At 61.9% G+C, this 23,997-nt stretch overlaps 1 protein-coding gene across 1 annotated transcript; it reads right to left on the bottom strand.

Annotated features, from left to right (window-relative positions):
• Nucleotides 1–705: 705 nt before the first annotated feature.
• TSPOAP1 (TSPO associated protein 1) lies at nucleotides 706–22,853 on the bottom strand. The gene is given in 31 exon segments (XM_075559281.1): nucleotides 706–735; nucleotides 1,353–1,463; nucleotides 1,625–1,696; nucleotides 1,778–1,878; nucleotides 2,053–2,085; nucleotides 2,479–2,550; nucleotides 2,886–3,054; nucleotides 3,616–3,770; nucleotides 3,861–3,960; nucleotides 4,575–5,429; nucleotides 5,957–6,145; nucleotides 6,754–6,990; nucleotides 7,069–7,446; nucleotides 7,718–7,869; nucleotides 8,037–8,885; nucleotides 11,877–11,986; nucleotides 12,276–12,391; nucleotides 13,609–13,781; nucleotides 14,288–14,492; nucleotides 15,196–15,216; nucleotides 15,690–15,740; nucleotides 17,253–17,357; nucleotides 17,604–17,726; nucleotides 17,928–18,017; nucleotides 18,270–18,353; nucleotides 18,461–18,544; nucleotides 19,740–19,916; nucleotides 20,455–20,634; nucleotides 21,170–21,298; nucleotides 21,588–21,695; nucleotides 22,524–22,853. Coding segments are annotated over 31 exon segments (5,589 nt in total).
• Between the last annotated feature and the right edge of the window lie 1,144 nt (nucleotides 22,854–23,997).

Here is a 23,997-nt window from a genome sequence, read left to right as displayed (position 1 = left end):
GCCAACTGCCCAGGGCTTCAGGAGCAGGCTGGGAAAGCCCTACTTTCTTACTCGCTCCCAGGGCCCCTTCCCCAGAAGGGAGGGGCTGCTGGGAAAACACAAGGAGGGGCTCCCTGAGCCCCAGAGAAGAGAGGCTTGGGGGTTTCAAGAGGCTCTCCCTTCCATCCCCCAAGAAGAGGAACTTGAGAGCTGGCAGTCAAGTCATGCATGTGGTCCCCGACCTGGCCATGATGCAGGAGAAAGGGGTGGAGAGTGCCTTACAGAGTCATCTTTGTACCCCCAGTAGCAATCCCATGTTACACTGTTCTGTAATGCATCATGGTACACAGACGAGCCACAATGAGTGGGAGGGCAGCAACACAAGCGTCTATAAACTGAGTGTGTTACACAACAGGAGGAGCCAGCTAGTATGAGAGAGGCCTCACATACTAGGATGAATTACATATTCCGATGACCACTGGAACTGCCAGGGAGGTGGGGAGGAGGGAGGCACACCAAGCCAGGGGTGGAGAATCTGGATCCAGCCAAGAGCCAGATCCCCCCTCCACCCACAAGACAGCAGCAAGCAGAGCCAGCCGGGCTCAGGGTCTGAGGCAGGGGTGTCCTGTGTGATTGTGGTGAGAGGGATGGGGAGGTTGTGTGAGATGTAGGGGGGGGCATTCCCCCCACTTACATGGTGCTCTTTCTACATATATCTACCTCCTTCTAGCACTGGACTCTTCGCCTCCTCGTTCTCTGAGCGCAGGGAACAAAGAGAGGAGACGGGTTACCCACAGACCCGCCCGCCGGTCACCACCAGTCACCAGGCCACAGAGCAGGGGGGTGTCCACTTTGAGATCACTTGCATTTGTAACCAGTACACATGGCAGCTCAGAGATTTCCGGTTGGGGCCAGCCCCGCCCTCGGCCCTGCCTCCCTCAGCCCGCCCCTCTGTGGCTGGAGCTTCATCATTCCCCCGCCAGGTGCAAAGAGACTAGCACTCTAGCACTGAGGACAGGACCTGAAGACTCAGTCCTTGCTGGGCAGCTGGCTTTAAACTCTGAGGCCACAGGACGGGGACCACTTGGGAGACACAGATACAGCAGGGACAGGGAGAGCCTGGACCCGCATGCCCTGATGCCCACGCTGCCCTGGCCAGGGAGTGGCTGATGGGGTCAGTGTTGCGGCCACGCCCCACCCCCCCTGCAAACAGGAGCACACTCTGCACCTCCCAGCTCCTGGGAGAGAGCTACCCCTGCTGGTGACACCACAGTACTGGGGCAGTGCTCACGTTGTTACGGCGGCCCCGGCCCACGGCCACCCCAGCAGAGGAGAGACCAGACTGTTGACTGGGAGCCTGGCTCCCCACTGACCTGACTCTCGGCCGGGGGTGTCCCACGCTCCCTGTCCAGGCTGCCCACCTCAGGCCTGGGACCCTCCAGGAAGTTGGATGGCACAAGGCCCCATTTTCCGTTCAGTTCCCCCTAGGGAGGAGATGCTGGTGAGACAGAGGCGCCTCCTGAGGCCTGCCCCCCCAGCCCTGCCCCATTGGCCTGGCAGTCCCCCAGCCCTGCCCCCGCAGGGAACAGCACTATCACGGGAGTGTCATCAGGAAACCCTCCCCCAACACCCCGCACACGCTCACATAGTAGAAGCCATCATCATCCATGCCTCCGAACACAGTGATGACGTCCCCGGCCTGGAAGGGCAGCTCTGCCTGTGGAGACCAAGGGCAGGGGTCAGTGGAGAGGCCCTGCCTAGGCCCCGCTCCGTGTGGGCTCTGTCTGCGGGCACGTACCTCCACGTCCGTGTTGGGGGAGTTCTCCCGCGGATTGTAGTCAAATGCTGCCACCATATCTCGGGGAGCTTTCAGGCCGGCAGAGCCCGCCTGGGGCGGGCCTGTGGGAGGGAGCCCTGCAAGAGAAGGGTGGGCAGGCTCAGGGCTCCCTCTAGACGCCACCACCCACCCTGGAGGCCTGCGACTCTTTCACCACCACCACCTGACTCCTGGTAGCTCCTGGAGTGGCTGCTGGCCCAGCTCTCTTGCCCTGTCTCCCCGGGCTGGCCTCTCACCTGGACAGGGCTAGGCAGGACCTTCTGTCTCCGCTGTGGAACAAGGCTGCGCTGAGCCCTGCCTCCCACTGACTACCTCACCCAAGACTGGGGTGGTGCGGGGCACACTGGGTAATCCGGTCACAAAGCTGAGGTGGGCTCCAGGATCACTTGGGGGCGAGGGGATTTGGGGGATGGTAAGGGACATGCTCAGGCCACTCAGATTTCACAGTCTGGCTCTGTGGAGCAGACCCCTGCCCATCACCCCTCACTCCCAACAGACTCAAGCACCCACCTGAGGAGGGAGGAAGCAGGCGAAAGTCTGCCCTGAGTCCCTTTACTTGCCCCCAAACCTGCATGCAGGACTCCCCAGAAGGTCCATCAGTGCACCTTCACTCACCCAGCTCACACACCCACAGGCATCGAGGGGGCCAGGGTCTCACCCACCTTTCTTGGAGCGGCGGGGCTTCGGGGGAGGCCCAGCTGTGCGGGCTTCGGCATATGCAAAGGTGCAGTTCCCTGATCCGGGAAGGAAAGCAAGGGTCAGAGGTGAACTGCAGCGGGGAGTGTGGGGGTTGGGCAGACCGTGCACGTCTCAGGGTGGGGCCATGGGTCTTCAGGGCCTTCCTCCCCTGCCCATCCTCCCCTCCAAGACCCGACATACGTGGGTACCTGAGAGCATTCCCCTGAGCAGGCCCATTCCTCCACAGCAGACTCCCAAGCCACCCCTGCCTGGTCTCCACAGGGCCCGGCTAAACAAGGCCCCCGCCACTCCTGATGTGCCCATCCCTCAGAGTGGCACCGGGTTGGAACAGGGTAGTGGATGGCAGGTGAGGGACAGCAGCAGGTCCTACCTGAGCCCTCCACAAGGACATCTGGGGACAGGTAACCCCACTGAAGCAGCTGTTGCCTCCCCGCAGGACTGTCCACCGCTACCTCTGCCACCATGTTGCAGGGGATGTAGCCAGTGCGGCCCCCACCTTCGCCCCGGTAGAAGCCATCAGCATCCTTGTCACCAAACACCTAGAGACAAAGACCAGTTCTCTCAGGCCATTCTGAGTCCTGCCCAGGCCCTAGGCCCTGAGCTCCACACCTGTGCCTGCTGCAGATGACCTGCCTCTGGTGGGCCGTGGTACAGAAAGCCGGGAGAACAACACAGAAGAGTATCATTATGGCTCCCCACTTGCCCACGGCCCCCCGCCCCCCAGCTCACCCCGGAGCGGAGCTCTCCAATCTCAGCAGAGCAATAGCAAAAAGCCTCCGATAAATAACTCGCAGGAATGGTAAAAGGGTAATGCCAACAATTGTGGTGCACTGTGTACCAGGCAGTTCCTGGCCTTATGTCTGTTGAATCGCTGAATCCTCTAACAATGCTGTGAGGGGGGCTCTCCTCTTGCCCCCACTGTGTCAATGAGGAAACTGAGGCACAGGGGTTGGGTCACCTCCCCAAGATCTCCCGGCCACCAGTGGCAGAGCCAGGATCACACCATCTGCTCCAGAAGCAGTGCCCTGGGTCTATCATGGAAACCTCCAGTGGGGCTGGATGAAGGAGCTGAGCCCCCAAATCAGCCAGAAGTCAGTCACCTTCAGGATCTGCCCCTCCCGGAAGGGGAGCTCCTCTTCCCCAGCATCGGGGTTGGGAGACATCGACAGGGGGTCGTAGTCAAACAGAGCCACAAAGAGTCGGACAGCTAGGTCCTGGGAGGCCAGGACCTCTTCCGGGGGGCTCCTCAGGGGGGCTGCGGAGAGAGGGCAGCATCTCAATGAGCTCAGGCCAAGGGGTCCCAACAGGCCCCTCATGCCAAGCGCAGCCCCCTTCAGGTGCTCACCTGGTTCCCTGCAGCCTGGTCGGGATGCCCGCGGCCCTCTCCGGGGGGGAGCCCTGCGCCCAGAGCCATCTTGTCCCCTGAGCTCCCCCATCTCTATGGCCTGCAAAGAGAGGGCGACGCACAGCAGAGGTGACCCGCCATCCCTCTGGTGGGCAGGGCCATGCCCGCCCCCGGTGCTGCCCACCAGCATAAGCAGCAGAGCAGGGACAGCATGCTTCTCTGGAGGCCCCGCCCCCGCTCCACCCCACGGGGGCAGCGGCAGGCAGGTAGGAGGGGAGGCTGGAGCCCCCCCAAGCGTTAGATGGGTGCGGGGGAGGGACTAGGCTTAGGTGTCGAGAGTTTGTCCAGAAGCGTGTGACAGGGGCGCCTCAGGTCAAGGTGTCAAGCTTGGTGGTGTTGGACTGGCATCGCAGTGGCATCCCGAAGACGTGACTAGCTAAGCCGGGGACAGGGCCGCCCTGCCCAAGGGCCGGGGGCTGACGGGACACAATCAGAGCTTAGTGTCCACAGAGCATTGTGGGTCCCAGTCCTGTTCGCAAAAGCAGCAAAGCGGTGGAATGCGGGTGGAAGGAGGCAGTTGGGGAGCCCGGAGGCCCAGCCCCCACCTCTGCGGATGGAGGCGGCTGCGTGGAATGGGAGTGGCAGGTGGGCAGCAAGCAGGGCCACCCGGCAGCCACAGGCACGGGGCTGCCCGAGACGGAGGTGGGCACGGACCCGGGAGGCTGGCTCCGTGGCTCTGACAGTCACACTGCGGCCTCTCCCCTGTGGCTCCCCTTTCTCCCAGGTTGGGGGCCGTGGGTTAGTGCTGGGGGCTGCACTGGCCTTCAGAGTCCCCCTGGGCCATCCTGCAGGTGCCGTGCCCCAGCTCTCCCCCTCTCCGGGGGGGCAGGAGCCGGTGACGCTGATGCCCCCGACGCCCACCTCTTGCTCATCCTCAGACTCATACTCAATGCTGATCTCCAAGCACTTGGGAGACAGGCAGCTGGCCAGGCCAGATTCCAGGGGCCGGCCACGCGGGCATTTCCAGGAAGGGGCCGGCCGTGCTCTCCCACCAACCTCTGCCCCGGCTCTGGTCCCCTCGCCCCCAGGGGGACCGCCCCTCTCCCGCGTGGGGCCCGGGCGTCCAGAGGGCTGGAGTCCCCCGTTGCCCAGGACACGGCTGCAGTGTTCTCGGGGGTCTGGGGGCCGCCTGCGGCTTGGGAGTTTCTCCACGGGGCCACCTCCTCGCCTCCAGCAGCTTCCTCCAGCTAGTCCGGGCATGTCCTCTAGGTGGTCCCCAGCCCCAAAGGGGTTGGGAGACGAGGGGTGTGGGGCCAGTCCTTCGGGTTGAGCAGCACAGCCGGCCCCTAGCAATGACGTGGGGTCAGGCAGACTAGTGTCTCGGGGAGAGCAGCCTGCCCCTCGCTTCTCCTCCTCCTCCTCCTCCTCTTCATCCTCCTCCTCGTCCTCCTCCTCCTCGGGGATGCTGAAGAGCTTCTTGCTGCAGAACTGCTGCAGAGGCAGCCCCAAGACCTGCTCCAGCATCTCCTCGTCGCTGTCTGTCTCGCACGAGGAGTCGGGCTGCTGGGGCTGGGGCCCAGGAGCAGCAGAAAGAGCGGCCCATACGGAAGAGGAGACAGGTGGGACCTCTGCCCTCAACGAGGACAGGGGGTGGGGGCAGCCCCACAGCCTGCCCTCAGCTCCCTCCAAGGCCATCCCCCGACCCGCCAGTCTTTCCCTACAGCGGAGAAGAACCCAGAGAGGCCAGTCAGGGGAAGAACTGGGGGGGCACACCCCGGGATCAGGGCCTGGAGGAGAGAAGGTTACGCCTGTAGAGCAGTGACTCCCCCACCCGAGCCCTGAGGCAGAAGCTCCAAACACAAGGCTCCCCTGAGCCCAGGCACTAAATACTGAAAAGAAACCCTCCTCTCCCCTTCCTCCCAGTGAGCCAGAGACCTCTCCTGGGCCACTTCACCCCACCTGGGCCCAGACCACACACCCAGGACCTTGCTGGTGCTCAGCTCTGGGGCTGCAACAGCTGCTGGCACACGGGGTGGAGGGGCCCTCCCTGGAGGCTCAGGACCAGGGCCCGCTAGCCCCTCTCATCACCCTGTTACCTGGGCCCCGTTCTCCCTGATGCTGTTGCCAGTAACCTGCTTCTGGAATGAGCAAGGCCTAGGACCCAGCTCCCCCTCCTCCTCCTCCTCCTCCTCTTCCTCCTCCTGGATGTCTGACAGGTCTGAGCTTCGGTTGTGGTCCACAAGGGGGCTCACCAAACGCGCCCCAAGCTCTGCTGTGTCTTCTCTCTGTAACCGAGTACAAGGATCTACATGTGACCTCCTCCCTGGGGGACGGACAACAGAGAAGGGGGTGAAGGGAGACGCCGGATAGGGCAAGATATGATAAAATAATAATCTATAAATTATCAAGGGCTCATGAGGGAGAGGGGAGCGGGGAGGGAGGGGAAAAAAGAGGACCTGATGCAAAGGGCTTAAGTGGAGAGCAAATGCTTCTAAAATGATTAGGGCAAAGAATGTACGGATGTGCTCTATACAGTTGATGTATGTATATGTATGGATTATGATAAGAGTTGTATGAGCCCCTAATTAAAAAAAAAAGAGGTGGGCAAGAGAGGGGCAGTGAGAGGGCACCAGGGCCTCTGGACAGGCTCTGCCAGGGCAAGGAGGAAAGATGGGAAGGGGGGGTGTATGACAGGGGGACCTTCCTGAACTCTGAGGCAGGAGAGAGATCAAGAGGAGGATGGAAGCAAACACAGAAAGGTGTCTGGGAAGAAACTCATGACAGAGACCCAGACACACAGCACAGACCAGAATGGAGAACAAGGGAGAGGGTGACAACCAGGATGGAAGGGTGCCATCCTTGGGGGAGGCACGTTGCCTCCCCAGCACCATACCTGGACCCTGGTCAGAAGCCCAGACCCTGTGTCTCCCTGGTTGGCCTCCATACACAGGGCCGCCTGGGCCAGGGCTCCCTGGGTGGGGCATGGCACCGGCTGGGCCTCTGCTGTGGACCACTCGGCCTCTTCCTGGGTCCGGCCAGGAGCCGTAGGGCCAGGGCCTTGCTCGCCCACTGTCAGCTCACAGACCCTCCTCTCCTCCAAGGTGCCCAGCACTGCGGCCCCAGCCTCCTCCTGCAATGGTGGGCACTGAGGAGGGGGTCCCAAGCCCCAGGCCCTTCTCCCAGGCCCCACCAGCTCTTCCAAGGGTACCTGGGACAAAGACGCTGGAGGCTCCTCCAGAGGTCCTCTTGATGCCTTGCTGGGAAGGCTGGCTGGGGGGGCCCCTGGGGGCTCTTGAGTTCCGTTGGGGACAAGGAACGGGAGTGGGGAAGCAGGGTCTCCAGGCCCTGAGGAGGCTGGAGCAAAGGGTGGCCTGGCCTCCGGGCCTGGGTGGGGTGAGGGGCAGGAGACCCTGGCTGGCAGGCAGGCCAGAGCCAGGGCAGGGCCAACAGGCGCTGGGATAGAGTCAGCCGACTCGCCGTGGGGTGACATGGTGCGCACAGCCACCTCCCGGCACACTAGCAGCAGCTGCAGGTGCCACAGCTCCACTAGCACACTGCCCGCCGTGGGCGAGGCCACCTCCATGATCTGCGGAGCAGGAAGACAGGAGAGAGAGGTGAGGAGACCCGCTGCTTGGACACAGAACACGGGCGACTGCCGTTACGCCACCATGCTAAACCCTCTGCACGACTTTCATCTCAGTCTCCTGACCAAGAGTGCTGGGGCAGCTGCAAACCAGTCAGCTGATGCCAAAGCCTGTGCTCTCAACCAACAGTGCCCAAATACCAGGGGCTGGGCACCTCTGGGCCAGGCCAGAGACTAGGCAAGGAGGTCCTCCGGGTACCCTCCAGGGCCATACCTTCTGCCCATCGGCATAGACAGCATAGCCTGTGACCCGGACGCCATTGGAAGAGCCGGCAGCATCGATGGTGACTGGGAGCCAACTGATGATCAAGATTCCGGGGGAGGGTCCCTGCTCAATCTGCACATCCAGGGGGGCATCGGGTGGGCCTAGGGGAAGGGCACAAGGCCTAGTAATGCCCACCGGGGACAGCAGCCCAATTGGCCACGTCCTTGAAAATGCAAAGAGAAGTCTCCCCCTCTGGCGCCACCCCATGACCGCCCCGAGTCGGTGCCCCACTGCCCCAGCCCACCCCTCGGTGCTCAGAACTGCATACCTGCTGGGAGGGTGGTGAACTGCAGGGTGGCTGCCCTCTGCTCTGGCATCTCCCAACCTGATTCCCAGGACCCTCGGGGGGGAAGCTGCGCCTCCACTCGGGCCTGGTAGGGGGTCCCGGGCTGCAAGTTGCAGAAGGTGGCCCAGTAGGTGCTGGGGCGGGCAGGTGGGCATTCTTCCCCATTGAGGTAGATGGCATAGGCCAAGTTGCTATTGCCGGGCACCCAGGTGATCTCAGCAGATGTGGCAGTCAGTCGATGGAGCTGCAGCTGGCTAGGCCCCACCCCTGCCCGGCTGCCCACAGCCAGGCAACAGCGCAAGGGATCGGAGTTGCCCCGGCTAGTCAGAGCCCGGACAGAGACATGGAGAAGGTCAGTCCGCAGGTCCAGGTTCTCAAGCATGGCCTTGGGGGGCGCCCCGGGCCCCAGGGCCTGCCGCAGTTCACCATTCACCAAGATGTGGTAGCCATGCACGTCCACTGGCTCTGGGGGCGGCTCCCAGGCCAGCAGCATGCTGTGGGCCAGCTGCTTGAGGACCGCCAGGCGGCGCGGGTAAGGCACCACAGAGGGCTCACCAAGGCCGTCCAGCTGGGGACTCAGGCAGAGCTCACAGCCCACATCATTCTCCTCCAGAGGGGGCTGGCTACACTCTCCACTGCTCTGGGCCCCCCTGCTGCTGCCATCCCCGCCGCCTCCGCCGCCGCTGCCACCGCTCAGGAAACTGAGTTCAGGGCCAGAACTGTGTGACAAGTCGGTCAGCTCCAGAGGGAGGGAGGTCAGAAGGTCGTCATCAGACACACGCTCTACAAAATTGGAGGGGACCAGGCCCCTTCGGCCATCCATCAGCTCTCCTGGCAAAGTGGTGAGCAGGAAGGGCAAGGGGGTGGGGGGGGGTGGAGAAAAGGGAGAGAAACACCCAGCCGTTAATGACTGGGTGTCATTTTGGTGACATCCAGTGCGTGATTTGAATCAAAACTCAGAACACGGAGTGGGTGGCAGCTCCATGGGATAAGGTAGAACTGTGCCTGGGGGTTTCTGAGACTTTAACTCTTTACAGAGATCGAAAGCCTCCTTTTTCTCCCAAGGAGCCGACTGGTGGCTTTGAACTGCTGGCTTGCACGTAGCAGCCCAACGGATAACCTCCTGCATCACTGGGGCTACTGATGGTCATCATTTGACTCAAACCAACAGGCACCTGCCGGTGCTTTCAAAGAACAAGAGCAGCCAAATCCAAGGAACTGGGGAGCTATTGGGACTCATGGTGGGTGTGAGAATGATTATGTGAAACCAAAAGCAAACCAACCCGTGGCCCACGGAGTCCATTCCAAGGCCTCGTGAGTGGGAGCTGATAAAACACGGCAGAATTGCTCCACGGGCTTTTCAGAGCAAGCAGGCTGCCAGGTCTTGCTTCTGAGGTGCACCAAGTGGGTTCAAACTGCCCATCTTTGGGGTTGCGGTCAAATGCTTAACCGTGTTTACCACCCGGGGACCACCGGCCATCTTCAGTTCCAGTATCCGTATGTCTCAGCTGGAGATCAGTTAAAATGCTGACTCTCGTCCACTAGGTCCGGCCGGTGGGTCAGGATTCCGTGCTCCTAACAAGCTCCGGGTGACGACGCTGCCTCTAGGATGTAGCCCGTCCCTGGTTTCGGGAGCGGCAGTGACAGCTTCCTGGGTCAAAGGTCAAAAGGTCTGCAACCAGCACTCAAAACTTTTTCTTTGAGACCCTCGAGTGGAAAACTGTCTATCACTGCTGGGTCGAGGTTAGGGCATCGAGGCTCACTGGACTGTTATCCCGTCATACTGGAAACGGAGGGAGGGGAGTCCACAGGCCAACATGAGGAACCAGATTCTGATTGGGAAGTTCCCGTGGTGGGGTTACAGATCGGAGGCGTCAGGTTGGGGGGCCCTTGCTCCTTTGTGGGAAGGGGACCAGCCTCCTTCTCAGGGCAAGGGAAGGAATCGTTAGCAGTGAAAGCTGTAGGTGCCGGTGACCAGTAGGTGGTGGGTTCTAGAAGGTGCGTGACCTGGCAGCCATCCCAGGCTGCAGCCAAAGGTGAGGCTGTCCCCTGGTGCCAGGCCCCCTGCAGAGTTGGCAAAGACGTCTTTGAAGACACTTGTGGTTGTTTGTTTGGCACACAGCATGTGAAGTCGCGGCCAAGGTGGGGGCAGGCAAAGACGTCCTGAGGGGACAGCCTGGTTGGTGGCTGCACCACCTTACTGGGAGAGAGAGCTCATGGCTTAGAGCGGAAAAAGTGAGCCAGCCCGGCAGCGCTTAGCAGCAGGCCTGCCCCAGGGTTTCCCCAGCAGTCCCACGGCTTGTGCAAGCAGCGAGGAATCCTGGAGAACGAGCCTGCAAGCGGCCCCCAAAAGATAGGTCCACGTCCCAACCCCTGGCCCCCAGGACCTTATTTGGAAGACATGACTTTGCAGCTGCAGTTCAGTAAAGCATCTCAAGGGGGCAGTCACATCCACCCACAAGGGTCTCCCAGAGAGACACGGCAGAGGCCCTGCAGCTCAGAGGCTGAGACTGGGGAAACGCGGCCACAAGCCAAGGAACCCCAGGAGTCCCCGGACGCTGAAAGGGCGAGGAATGAAATCTCTCTCTTAAGCCTTCAGGGAGGGCTGAGGTGCTGCCACCCACTGTGATTTCGGCCTTCCAGCCTCCAGGGCTGAGAGAACATCCATTCCGCTCTTTTCAACCACTCCGTTTGTGGGGCTTTGCTAGGGCACTTGAGGGATGTAAGGTAGAAGGGGGTGCTTTAATCCGAGGCTGATCTCCAGCCCTGCAGGACCGGGGAGCTGGAGCATCTGCTGCAGTTAGGGAGCCTGGAAGCTGGCCACCAGGAGCGGGTGAGGGGGAGCAGTGTCCCTGGAGTGCTCCTTGCTGGACAAAGTGACAAACAGCGCCCCTTTATCCACACCCTTCCAGTTCCTGCATGCGTGGTTCATTCATACGTGGGCTTCTGTTCTTCCTCCACATACTTGGTTTTTAAATTTCTCATCACAAGGGCATATTTACCTGGGAGCTGCATAATCTGGCTTGCTGAGATCCCGCCCTATGGGACTGGAGCCGTGTAAACCACGCAGAAAGAGTGAGGACCATCGTTCCAGGCGGCCATTGGAATACCGGGCCCAGGTGCAGACACCGCAGGGAAGAGGCACTGCACAGGTTCTGGAGGCCTGGCCTTGCGAACCCAACCCTATGGTGCTACAGGCTCAGGTCCAAAGCCTCGCCAAGACCTCACACACAGGTATACACGGGTGGACCCCAATCGTGCCCACACCGTGCCACCTTTCCCTCTGCTGAACCAGGCCAGAGCCAACCTGGAGCACATCCCACTGTCAGGTCTTCTGCACACGGGTCCTAGTGCTCTGGAATGAACCCAATGGCTCCCAAGAGGAACTGGAGGACTTCCCTGAGCCTCAGCATCTCCCTGGACCCTGAAAACTGCTAACCACTTATGTCCACTCCTCCTGGGAGCTGAAGCCTGGGGAAGCCTGGGACCTCCTTCCCACACCTGGCTGGCTCCGCGCCTCGCTAACCACCATCGCCCTGCCTGTGAGCCTGGCATCGATATGGCCCCAGTGCCCTGTGACACTGCCATCGTCTGGACCGTGAGTGTGCACTGTGCCGCCCTGTTTGGGGCCAGGCCCACAGACAGCCTCGTCGTCTCCTTCCCCGGCCCAGTTCGTGGCCTTTCCCCATGGGCCGCCAGGCTCCCTTGATGCCTTTTAGCTGAATCTAAGGTGGTGTAGAAGGCTGAGCGTGCTGAGAGGACTTGGGGAACACGGGCTTAAAGGCAGGGGAGCAGACAGCGCGACTCCCCCTCCCTCCCTACCTTCGAAGAAGCCATCCTCGTCCATGCCGCCACAGACGTAGATATACTCGCCGGCAGTCAGGGGAAGCTCAGCCTCAGGGTTCTCGTTGGGGCCCTCAAAGGGGTTGTAGCTATTAGGGGAAGCAGGAGGAAGAGGAGGAGGAGGACGGCAGTGACTACGTCCCTCCTCCACGTCCTGCCTCCTCTAGCCCTCGGCATCGGGTCGTCATGGAAGCACAGTTGTCCATTTCCAGCAGGGCAGGGCCTTTACAGTGACCCCTGGGTCCAGCCAAGTGAGGAGCACACGCCTGCTGCCGAGAGCCCTGCAGCCCCACTCCCACCCCAACAACATCTCTGTCACATGGTCCCCTCCTCACACCCACCAAAGGGCTGGGGGCAGGGCAAGGGAGAGGGGCTCACCTGTAGCGTGCTAGGAAGACCTGGATCCTGGCCCCTCCTGGGGTTTTCTCTGGCACTTCGGGGAACAGGGGGACGCTGTCTGCCTCCAGCTCCTCTACTTCACTGGCTGTGTCCACCTGGGGGCAAAGAGAGTGGGCTGGTCCTGTCCAGAGCCCAGAGCCGAAGGCCCAAGCTGGCAGGTTGCCAGGCTGCGCCCGAGGAAGACCCAGGCCTGGGAGAAGGACAGCTAACACGTGCTGGACATGGCCAGTTGTAAGAGGCATGGGGGGCAGCGGGAGGGGTGGAGTTGTCCCTAAATCCATACCTGAGCCAGCAGGACGGACAGAACCCAGCTGCATGTCCCAGGAAGCCAGAGTGGGGTAGTGGGATGACCTGAACCCCCCGGGAGCCCTGGCCAGCTGAGAGAGAGCCGGGCAGAGCTGGGATGGGGACCGAGTGTCCAGTGGTGTTTGACTCCTCTACAGGAAGCCTGCCTGATGAGCAGGGCGGGGGCGGGGGCTGGAGAAGTCCCTGCCTCTGGTCCTCTGACAGTGTTCAGCCCTGGAAGGCAGCACTTCCAGTCCACTTGGCTGGCCCTGGCCTAGGGCAGACACCCCTGCGCCTCGGGCTCTGCCTCACCTTTATCGGACCAACCTGAAGAACCATCTTTGCTTCTCTGAAGCTTGGGCCCTGGGGACTGAGGGAGGCGTGGGCAGGGGCAGGGGCAGCTCCTCCGTGACCAGCATTCCCTTTCTGTCACACAAGGGGCAGTAGAAGCCTGGGCGCTGCAGTTCCACCCACTTTGCTAAGGTTGGGCAGCTCCTGACTTGCCCGGCTTCCACCCACCCACCCACGCTGGGACTTGGGAGAGAGAGGGGGTGGCGCTCACAGTGCTGTGTGGGCTGTCTTCCCCCCCCCCCCCCGACATACACACACATCCTCACAGTCACCCCCAGGGCACGTTGTAGCAGCATCAGTATTCGGATATGGGCACAAGCGCTCAGAAAGGGGTCGGTCGGTGGGGGGCTGGCCTAAGACAACGCTGGGGGTTGAATGCTCAACTCCTTGTTCTTTCTCACCGCCACAGGCCCTCCGACGGGACCGTCTCATGATGTGGATCCTGGCGCCGGCATGTCTCCATGCACCCAGCCCAGGACTCTGGGGCCTCCCCAGGTCCCCAAGGGGCGGGGCCAGGTGGCCCCAAGGTGGGGCTCTCCAGAGGCCCTGGAGAGCAGGTGTGGGGCACACAGGGAGGGATGCATGGTCCTACGCTCCCCAAGTCTGCCTCCACCTCTCTGTTTGGGCCCCGACTGCTTGGGAGGACTGGAAGCCCCAGCTCCCTGGTGGCACTGACCTCGGGCGTTGGGCAGGACTTGGCGCTGTTGTGAATGGACTCGGAACGAGAGGAGTCGGAGAGAGTCTCTGCCTTCTTAGCCGCCCTTCGTCCAACCCCGGCGAGGGCCGCGGAGGCAGATTCAGAGGACTTAGAGGCGCAGCGCCCTGGAGAGCCCGGCGGGAGGTCAAGGTCTAAAGAGAAGATGGCACATGGGCTGGGGGTCTGTGTCCTGAGGGACCAGGGAGATAGGGTGGAGCTTCTTGGATGTGGGGTCAAGCCCCACAGAGATACGGAGACACGGGGGCGGAGCTTGTGATCTCACACGACCCTCACAGCAGTGTGGTGAGGGGCATGTAATTGTATCAGAAATGACAGCCCGTCGGCTGCAAAGTCAGTGGGGCTGGGACCACCCAATCCAACCGCCTCCCAAGCCCATCCTGGTGTCTACTGACTCCTGCTGCCCAACTCCCAGCTAGGGCCACGAAATCTTGCTGGACAGAGGGGCGCAGGAGTTCTATTTCCTCCCTTCAGTGCCTGGCTCTAGTCAGGAGGCCCGGCTCTAACTTGCAGTGTGGCTCTGGGTGAGTTGCTAGCCCTCTCTGAGCCTGAACCTCCTGCTCTGCACGATGAGGGCCCACCTTTCCAAAAGAACCCCAGGCTGGGAGTTCCAGGCCAGTGTCGCTGGGACCCCCCTCACCTTTGGAGCCGGACCCCCGGCAGGGCTGGGGTGTGGAGCAGCAACAAGGGGGAGGTGGGCGGTCCCCGAAGGCACTGCCGCCCAGAGCGGAGGAGAGAAGATCCAAGGGGCCAGGGTGCAGGCGGAAGGCCTGTAGCTCCCGTGCCAAGAGGCTGAAGCGCTCGGTTTGACTTCGACACTGCTCCTCAAGCTCTCGGACCCGCGCCTGGGCCAAGATTCACCGTGAGCCCAGCAAAGCTGCCCGGTGCCAGCCCTTGCCACTCAGGGCCTCAGATCACAGGCCCGCACCCCCCCCCCAGTTCCAGATCCAACCCTTGGCCTGACTGCACCTCAGCCCTTAATGCTGACTGAGTGGAGGGGAGGAAGTCCTGGGGCTGTTGGATGCCCAGGTCCCACCCTCCTCCACAGTCAAGACCAGCCTCACATCCCCCAGCGTGTCCTCAAGGCAGGCTGCACTTCCTGCTTTGGGCAGCTTTCTAGGCCAAAAAGGACCACCCCCACCCCCATCACCACCACCAGTAACACCTCAGGGTTCCTCAGCCCTGTCACTTGCCACCTTCCCACAGTCAGTGACCCAAATTCCTGCCCTCAGGGAGGAGGGACAAGACACTCCACCAGGGACCCTGGGAGCTCTTTGTGACACATACAGGCCAATTGCCAAGATTATCTCTCAGGTATCGGGAGAGCCTGGACCTGGCCAGTGTAAGGAGACTCATGGGTTAACTTCCTCAAGGTCTGAATGACTCAGTGTTGGGGGAGGGAAGACCCCTAGTAGCAGGTCTGGGACAAACGTGCCACTGGGACTGCTGGGCTCTAAGGGCGCAGATGAGGCTCAGCAAGCCAGGAGCAGTGTGGATGAACGGGAGTGCCCGGGGAGGCTGGGGGGCAGAGGGGCCAGGAGCTCCTACCTGCATGGAGTCCAAGGTAGACTGCAACAGAAAAGGGAAGCACAGGGTGGTGAGAACCCCAGTCCCTGGGGCAGTCACCCAGAACACCAAGAGCCAAGTTCACTGCCATCTCTCTCCCCATTAACCCAATGGAGGTGGGAGGTGGGGTGGGGAGTGGGGCCCGAGTGGACCACACCCTCATCCAGCAGGCTCCCTGGACAGGCTGAGAAGTTCCCAAATGGAAGGATATTTTTTAGGAATGTCAGCCTCTGCAGAGTGGGCTACAATGAGACTGTTTCCACCAGACTCAGGAGCCCCCTGAGCAATAGTTCAATGGTGGTGGGGATTCCTCAGGGCTGGACAAGTCCAGGGAAACTCCAGAAAGCAAGCGCACTCTCGTGCATGCACACATGCATGCCCACACACGCACAGTTCACTCCAGCTTCATCTGAAGTTCCCTGCCTTTCTCCCAAGTGCCAGACCTGGTGGCCATCTCCAAGGACTAAGGACCTTACCTCCAACAGCTGCATGGCCCCTTCATGTTCCCGCTTGGCTTCTGCCTGGGCCTATCAAGAGGAAGCCATGGAGTAAGATTGGGGAAGGGAGGCGGGCGAGGGAGGGGGACCGTGGAGAGGGTGAATGTTAGGGGGGCTGGGAGCAGCAGAGCCGAAGGGCTCTCCCCGCTGCTCACTCACCCTCAGCCATACCTTGGTCAGGAGGCAGAAGGGTCAAGGAGAGGTGGGGCCTGGTGCTGTTTCTCTGTCCAGCATAGCCACCCCCTTGCACCCATCCAACCCTCTGGGTGTGGACCCTGAGTGTTCTGCACCTGTTGTGCCTCTTCCGCTTCTTGTGAACGTGAGGGGCTTCCAGGGCATGGTGCCAGGCCTATTTCTTACTCTACACCCAAGTCCCAAGCCTCACTGTCACCCTAGGCTCTTCGATTTCCCTCTGGGAGGGTGAGGTAACACCGAACATGGGCGACGACGGAGTAGAGACTCAACTTGAATCCCACAGCGAGTCTCACCCAGTCTGTCTCCAAAATATACTTCTACTCGCCCACTTGATTCCCCCTCCATGGCCTGTCCCCTAGACCAGAATACCATTGTTTCCCATCTGGACCACGGCAACGACACCCTCCTGCAGGCCAGCACCCACAATCCCTCTCCTGAACTGACCCGAAAGTGTTCTAAAACCATGACTAGGGTCTCTCCCCTAACTGCTCACAGAACAAAATACCCCAATGATTCCCTCCGCTTTTCCATCTGACAGGATCCAGCCCTCGCCCATTCCTTACTAGATGCGCATTCTAGCCAGAGTGGTCAAAGGAATGCTACCTGGTGGCACGGTAGTTACACACTGGGCTACGATCCTCAAGGCCAGCAGTTCAAACCCTGCAGCCGCTCCTCGGGAGAAAGAGGAGGCTTTCTACTCCCGTAAAGAGTTACAGTCTCGGAAGCCCACAGGGGCCGTTCTGCCCTGCCCTGCCCGGAGGGTCTCTATGTGTCGGCATCAAGGGCAGTGAGTGAGCCTTACAGTTCCAACACTCCTATTACAGGGCATTTACACTTCTAATCCGGGTTCCAGGAGCGCCCATCCCTTGGCTCTCAGGGCTGGCTCCTCCTTGTCCTTTAGGGATGAGCCCAACTGTTAACTTTTTACTTCGGTAGAGTTACAGTCTCAGAAGCCCCCGGGGCAGTTCTACTCCGTCCTGCAGGGGAGGGTCTCTATGAGTCAGCACGGACTCCAGAGCAGTGAGTGAGTGAGCGAGCGGTCTCGGACAGGTCTTCCCTGATCACCTCTCTAAAGCAGCTCCTCCCTCTGACATATCACCTTGTTCATTTCCCCCACTGCACTTGTCAGTGTCTGAAACCGCCTCATTCCTGGGTCTGAATATTTGCAGATTGGGAGGGAACCCTGCCTTCCGGACCATGGTCTCAGGGTCACCCCAGTGCCTGGCAGGCACACCGTGAGGGCTCAGGGAATGCTTGTTGCCTGAATGAATGAATGACTAAACTGCAGTCCAACAGCCAACTGCCCTTCCCTCACTCCTGCCCGCTCCCAGGAGGCCTGGTCCCCACCTGCTGCAGCCTCCGGACCTCCTCCTGCTTCTCCTGTAGGCTGAGTCGAGCCTGCTCATGCTCTGCCTCCAGCTGCTGCCTCCGATGGGCCACGTCCCGCATGTGCTGAAACACAAGCTCCTGAGTCAAGGTCAGGGCCAGCGCCTGGTAGCTACCCTTACTAGGGAAGATCCATGGGGGAGGGGCCTCAGACACCCGCTGTCTATCCCAGATCCCCTCTGTGAAAAAGAAAACAGAGACTAGAAGTGCAAATGGCTAGACTTGGGATATTGGCCCCAGGCCTTCCTGGGAACATCCCATTCTCCTCTCCCCCATCACTGGTACCAGGGCCTCTCCCCACCTGCACCTCACCTTCAGCACCTGCTCTAGGCTCTCCAGCTTGCTCTGCAGGCCCTGGCTCTTGTGAAGGGCCGAATCCCGCTCCTGTGTCACTCCTAGAAGCCGGCCCCTCAGCTCCACATTCTCCCACTGCACCTGGAGAGGAATGTGTCGGAGCCATGGGTGCGTGCATGAGCTCTGTCCCCCACACTCCCTCATTAGGGAGATTAGCAGTCTCCCTACCCTAGCCCAGGTCGGGGTGGAGAAGGAAGTTTCTAGCCTGGTTGGAGACCCAGAAGGAGTCCAGGTCCCACTGTCCCTGCCCCCCCTTACCCCCCTCTCGGGCAGAACTAGTACCTGCTGCTTCTCTGTGGCACTCCCACTGAGCCGAGAGTTCTCCTCCGTGAGGCGGGCATTCTCCTTCTGGGCTTCTCGCAACTGTAACTCCTGAGGGGGCAGTGGAGCTCTGGAGAGGGGGTCTAGCACCCACTCGCCCCCTCTCCCCACACAGAGGAGCCTGCCCACCGAGTCATGGCCACTTGCTCCCCTGCCTGGAGCCTGCCCCGGACAAAGGAAAGCCCACAGAATGTGAAGGAGAGAACGTTCTCGATGGTCAGGAGGGAGACCAGCAGGGCTCGGGGAAACCCACTTGCTGGTTGGCCGAGGGGAAGGGGGTGCTGCAGCTGGCCCTCAGCTCACCAGCTCCTCACATCGGCGCTGTTTCTTCCGGGCTTCCTGTTCCAGACTCTCACATTTCTTCCGCTTCTTACTGAGCTCTGACTCCTGTTCAGGGGGGCCAGAACCCAAAGGTGTCAGCGCCGGGGCTACTCAGGAGGGAGAGGCAACCGGCCCACTGCAAATGTCCTCCAGGCCTGGCCCTGGGCACTTACCAGCTGCTGTACCTCCGGCAGTTTCTCAGGCTCAGGCTGCCCTAGGATGACCTGCGGGATGTCCACATCCTCCTCAGGCCTGGCCTGTAAATGCCCAGGGATGGGAGGGCAAGAACTGAGTAGGGGGGGGGGGGGACAGTAGGCCCCACCCTATCTCACAGTCAGCAATGAGAACCCAGCCCAGGAGGGGCTGCCTACCCACCCCCATCCATCCTCTCCACTTGATGTGACTAGCAGAGGCTGGACCCCAGTGTCCCGAGTCCTAAGTGCTTTGAGATCCTGGGACCCACGTGTGTCCTGGGAAGGAGGTTCCTTATCCAGGCCAGAGCATTCCCTTGTTAGCTTGCAGCAGCCAGCCCCACTCACGTGCCCTTCCGTGACTGGCTGAGAATTTGGAGGTTGCCTGGACCCAGGGGACAGGGAGGTGTCTCCAGAGCTGGGGTTCTGGAGCCTTCGAATCAATCAGGGGCCTAGCTTGGAGCAGCGCACACCAGGCCCGAGCTGACTCCTGGCTTCCCCCAAACCTGCCTGGTCCCCTGCTCCCGTGCAGGCTGCAGACGCTGAGGGGAGGGCAGGTCCAGCGGGAGGTGCATCTGCCCCTCCTGAGCCAGGCAGGGGTCCCAAATCAGAAACAGAAGCACCCCGCCTCCAGACCCTGGGGCCTAGCTCGCCATGGGTCCAGCGTCCCATCATCTTCCCAGAACAGGGTAGGCCTAGATGCTGCTCGGCAGAGGATGGAGAGGAGGCAGCCCCCTAAGTGCTCAGGATCCGCAGAGGGGCCCCAAGCCCTCGGGAGAGGAGCTGCCTAAGCCCGGTGCCCTTCGAGGGTCGCCCGTACCTGGAGCCGGAGCGGACACACCGCCGCCCCCGAGGAGCCGGGCGGACCTGGCCAGCCGGGCGGGCGCTGAAGGGGGCGTCCCCGCGCTACGGCGGCGGCGGGAGGAGGCGGCTCGGGCTGGGCCCCGGGCGGCTGCTAGGGCAACCGGGGATTTGTAGCCGGGCTATACCACTGGCGGCGCGGCAGGGGCGGCGGGGCGGGCCCGCGGGGCGCAGACCCGCGCAGGGCGCACCCGGGATGCCCGGGGCGGGCGCGGCGCAGGTAGGACGCGGGGAGAGGTGTGGGCGTCCCGGCACCCGGGAAGCTCCGCAGCGCTTCGGAGTGCAAAGGGTCCCCAGGTGGGAGCGCGTGCAGGGGCCACTGGCGCTTCCCGTACCGCCTCCTCCCTCCGCACCCCCAGTCTGCACGCACCCGCTCAGCTGCCCGGGCGTCTGCGCTCACCTCTCTCGGGGCCCCAGGGGCGGGCGCCCCGGCTGCGGCCAGGACCGCGGGACCCGGGGGCCGGGGCGGCTCCTGCTGGTTGCGCAGCGCGATCTGCCTCTGCAGCCGCAGCACCTCCCGCTGGGACTCGCGCAGCAGCCGGTCGAAGTCCCGCACGTGGAGCCACTGAGGGCCCTCCTGGGGTGGGGGCCCGCGGAGGGGAGTCAGGCCCCACGGCGCCCCCCCGGGAGAACGCCGGACCCCGCCCCGCCCCGCCGGAGCCGCTCGGAGGCGCGGGAACAGGCCTGGCCTGGCAGGCAAACCTGCCAGGTGTGTGCAGGCGTCTCCAACCACATGCTCCCACTAGCTCGTGTGCGGCCAGCCACCGGAGAGTAACTCAGTGCTGGGCACGCTCGGCGAGCGAAAGGTCTACAAAGCATCCCTTCCCGCGTGTGTGAGGCCCACGAGCATGTGGATTAAAACAGATGACTAGCCCGCGGCCTCGAGCTGAGAGCACAGCCATTCCCAAGTCTGGGACTCCGGGAGGGCTCCACCCCTTTCAGTTCAAGCGCCTTCTCTTCGCTCCCACCTGGGCCCGTTGCCAGGGGAACCTACTCTCCAGCAGCCTCTACCTTCCCCCTCATTTGCATCTCATTAACATCTCATCCACATCCCCCTAGCTGGCGGCCAGCGGCCCTCCGGAGGGCCGGGCACGGGAAGGGCCCCTTAAGCGCACCTTGCCCACCAGGGTGAGCCTGGCTTGCAGCAGCATGCACTCCCGCTGCAGGGCGGCGATCTGCTTGTCCTTGGCCAGCAGGGCGCTAGCGGTCTCGCTGAGGTCCCGGGCTCGCTGGCGGGCCAGGGCCTTCCGGCATAACTCCAGACTGGGCCCTGGACGGGGCACGGGCGCGCTCACCTGGCCAGAGGTGTAGTGTGGCCAATGGTCAACACTGGTCATCACTGACAAGCAAGGGCCCTTTGCCGGCTCCTCTGCTCTCCTCCCACAGGAGGGGTTGGGGTAAAAACCTAGCGAGGTGGCCTCAGGGGACCAGTGGCCTCATTTGACTCTATGCTGGCAGCCCCCAGGGAGGAAGGAGTTAACTCCACAGCCTAGTTTAGGCACTAAACACACTGCTAATTTTGGGCTGCCACCGGGATGGATCTTCATTCCTACCCTGAGATGAGCTCAGCAGAAGCTGCAGCCGGCACCACACGTGGTAACCCAGAATTCTGCTCCCTCCCATCCAGCCCTTCCCACCCCTGGGAGCTCCAGAAACCCTGAACTTCCCAGGCAGCTCGCCTTTACCCTTCTGACTCCTCTGGGCCCAGCTTCCTGCTTTCCTGGGTGCTAAGAGTCTGTGAGCCCTGAGCCCCGATCCCTCAAAGTCACCTCTGGTTCCCCTCTTCCCTGGTCACTCTGCCTCTATCTATCCAGCAGCTCTGGTCCTCACCACCCTCAGGTTCGTCTCCTGCAGCTTCCTGGCCCTCTCCTCCAGGCGCTTGGCAATGACCGCCAGCTCGGCGTTCTTTCGCTTCAGCCTCCGCACCTTCTCCTCCGTCTCGGGAAAGCTGCTCTTTCTCTGACAAGGGGCCAGGCAGAATTGGAGCCGTGTGTGGAGTCCCCCCACCCACCCTGCCTCCAGGCTCTGTGCTAACTGCCCAGTCCTGAGCCGGGGCCCTGAGTTCACAGCAGGGCCCCAGCAACTACAGACAGGGGCCCACCCTCTCCTGGGTCTTAGGATTCTGTCCCTTGCAGGTGGCGCCTGGTTGGAGGGATGTCTTGGGGTGGGGTGGGGAAGGGCCTGGGACAGGGTCAGGGAGTCTGAGTCTGCCTGGCCCAGGGTTCTAGCTCCACTTTCTGAGCCTCACCAGCAACTGATTTTCCTCCTTCAGGACGGCACAGTGCTGCTGTAGCTCCCCCAGGGCCCGCAGCAGCTCCAGGTGGGGCCTGTTCCCGAAGCCCACACTCAGCTTGGCCTGGCATGGAAAGGAAGTGGTGGGGCCCAGCCTCAGGAGCCCACCCTCCCAGTCAGAGCCCGCCCTTTGGCAGCACCACCTGTCTGAGGTGGAGACACAGAGGCAGGAAGGTTCCCCACCGTACCCCAGGTCTCCGAGGAGCCCAAAGAGCCCGAGAAGGGGCTGCTCCGTCCTGACCCCGGGCCCCTCCATGCCTTTCCTTGGTTCATCCCACTGCCATCTTCTCTGCCTCCTGGAAATGCCAGTTCAACTCCCACTCCAACCCCTGCAGGCTCTCCATGACTCCAGAGTCCCCTCCCTTCCCCCAAAGTACTGATCGCTCCCCCCCCCCCCGCCACACACACACACACAACACATCTTCTGTAGGAGACGCCCACCCTCAAACTTGGCCCTCCCTACTCAGTCCTCGCTCAACCCAGCCCCAAACTCCTTTTCCTAAACCATCAGTTTTCTTGGGTTTCGATTCCACCACACACCTCAACACATACACACCAGTATACTCAGCCCCTCGGGACAAACGGACAGAAACACATGAAAGAGACACAGACAGACAGATTGCCACAGAGAGAGACACGGGGAAAAGGCGGGGACAGGACCAGATGTAGACACAAGCAAGATCCCAAATGACAGATGGAGAAAAATGGAGTCCCTGAGATCAGTGCCGAAAGAAGGAAAGACAGACATGACAGAGACAGATGCACAGACAGACCAGCCAAGAAGACAGGCAAGGTGGGCAGAGGGGCTGCACATCCTGCCCTGCCGTGTCCCGAGGCCAGAGGGCATGACAAGAAGCCCCCACCTTGCAGACCCTGCGTCCCCAGCCCTTACCGTTGGGAAAGCTTCCACCGTCTTGTCCTCCAGCTTCGGGTGGCCGGGTCCAGGGCCGTCAGCTGGCTGCCCTGGGAGAGGCAACCCTGCCAATGCCTCTTCAGAACCAGTGCCCTCCACAGGCTGGGGGCTCGGGTCTCCCTCAGGCTCCGAGCCCTCCTTGGGCCTCCATTCTCCAACCTGCCGAGCTGCTGGACTGTCAGCAGCGCCCGGAGCTATGCTGCCAGGCTGTCCGCCCTGGTCTGGGGTGCCGCTCGGCCAGGCAGGCAGTGCCCATGACTCCATGGCTCCGGGGTCCCCAGGCTGTGAGGGAGATGTCAGTGGCTCCATGGTTTTGCCAAGGGACCCCAGAACCTGAGCAGAGAGACATCACCCAGCCCGGTGGGGGAACTGACTGGCGAGGGTCATGGCCAGCCAGACCCTGTCTCTCAGCTCCTTGTTTCACCGAGGCTCCATCCGAGGCTGGCTGAGTGGTCTCCGTCCCCGAGCTGGGAGGCTGCCGAAGGAGCGAGGCTGCGGGAGCTGGAGCCGGGGGTTGCGAGCTCTGTCTGCGCGTGGTTGTGTATGGGCGTGTGGAGAAGGGAGGGTGTCCCCCGTGGGGGCAGGGAGGCTATGCAGAGGCCACCAACAGCGGCACCTGGGTGAGGGTGTGTATGTGCAGCTCCCAGGTCTATCCGTGTGGGTCCCTGATGTTTGTAGAGCACCCCCCGTGGGTGTCACTGTCCGTGCCTGTGTCAGAGTTACCAGTTGTTTCTGTGTGTGTGTGGAGGGGGGGGGCCGGAATTGCCAGCCTGTGGCAGTGTGTGATGCTGTCACTGGTTGTATCTGAGTGTCTCAGTGTTGTGCAGCTGTGTGCATGCGTGTCATTGTGTGTCCGTCAGCGTCGCGTCTGTGAGTCTGGCCATCCATCACATCCCCTCTCAGCCTGACTAGGGTCCGCAGGAGCTGCTGGGGTGGTCCCCACTGGTTCGCCGTGGTCCTTTATCTCGGCTCCTCGATCCGCCGCTCTCGATGGCCAGGCAGCCAAGCTGTCCTAAGGAGGCCTGGGTCGATGGGCTGCTTGCCTCATAGTCTCTGCCCCCAGTGGACTCAGCTCCGAGGACTGCAGGGGTCCCCTACAGCCACAGCCCCGAGATGGTGGGCGCGGAGGAGGGCTGAGCCTCAGAATGGGGAGCAAGCAGGGGGGAGAGCCAGCCCTCCCTTCCCCCTCCTCCTCCCCTCTTGCCCACCAATAGGAAGTCAGCTGCCGGTTTCCATGGTGATGGAGAAGGGCTGGTGAGCTGGACCGGCTGGCAGGGTCGGGACAGAGGGAAGAGCAGGTTCCTCCTGGGATCCCAGCCCAGTGGACCCTGCCTGTGACCTCGCACCCACCCCTCATCCCCACCCACCCTTGTACCTCCCACGGTGCAGAGGCAAGGGAGCTGCGCGGGTGGACCATCCCACATTCCAGCCTGAAGTGAGGAGACTGAGGAGA

Source organism: Tenrec ecaudatus, chromosome 10 (assembly GCF_050624435.1).
Source record: "Tenrec ecaudatus isolate mTenEca1 chromosome 10, mTenEca1.hap1, whole genome shotgun sequence".
Lineage (NCBI taxonomy): Eukaryota > Metazoa > Chordata > Mammalia > Afrosoricida > Tenrecidae > Tenrec > Tenrec ecaudatus.
Note: the sequence above shows the minus strand (reverse complement) of the source record. Positions and strands in the feature narration are given on the sequence as shown.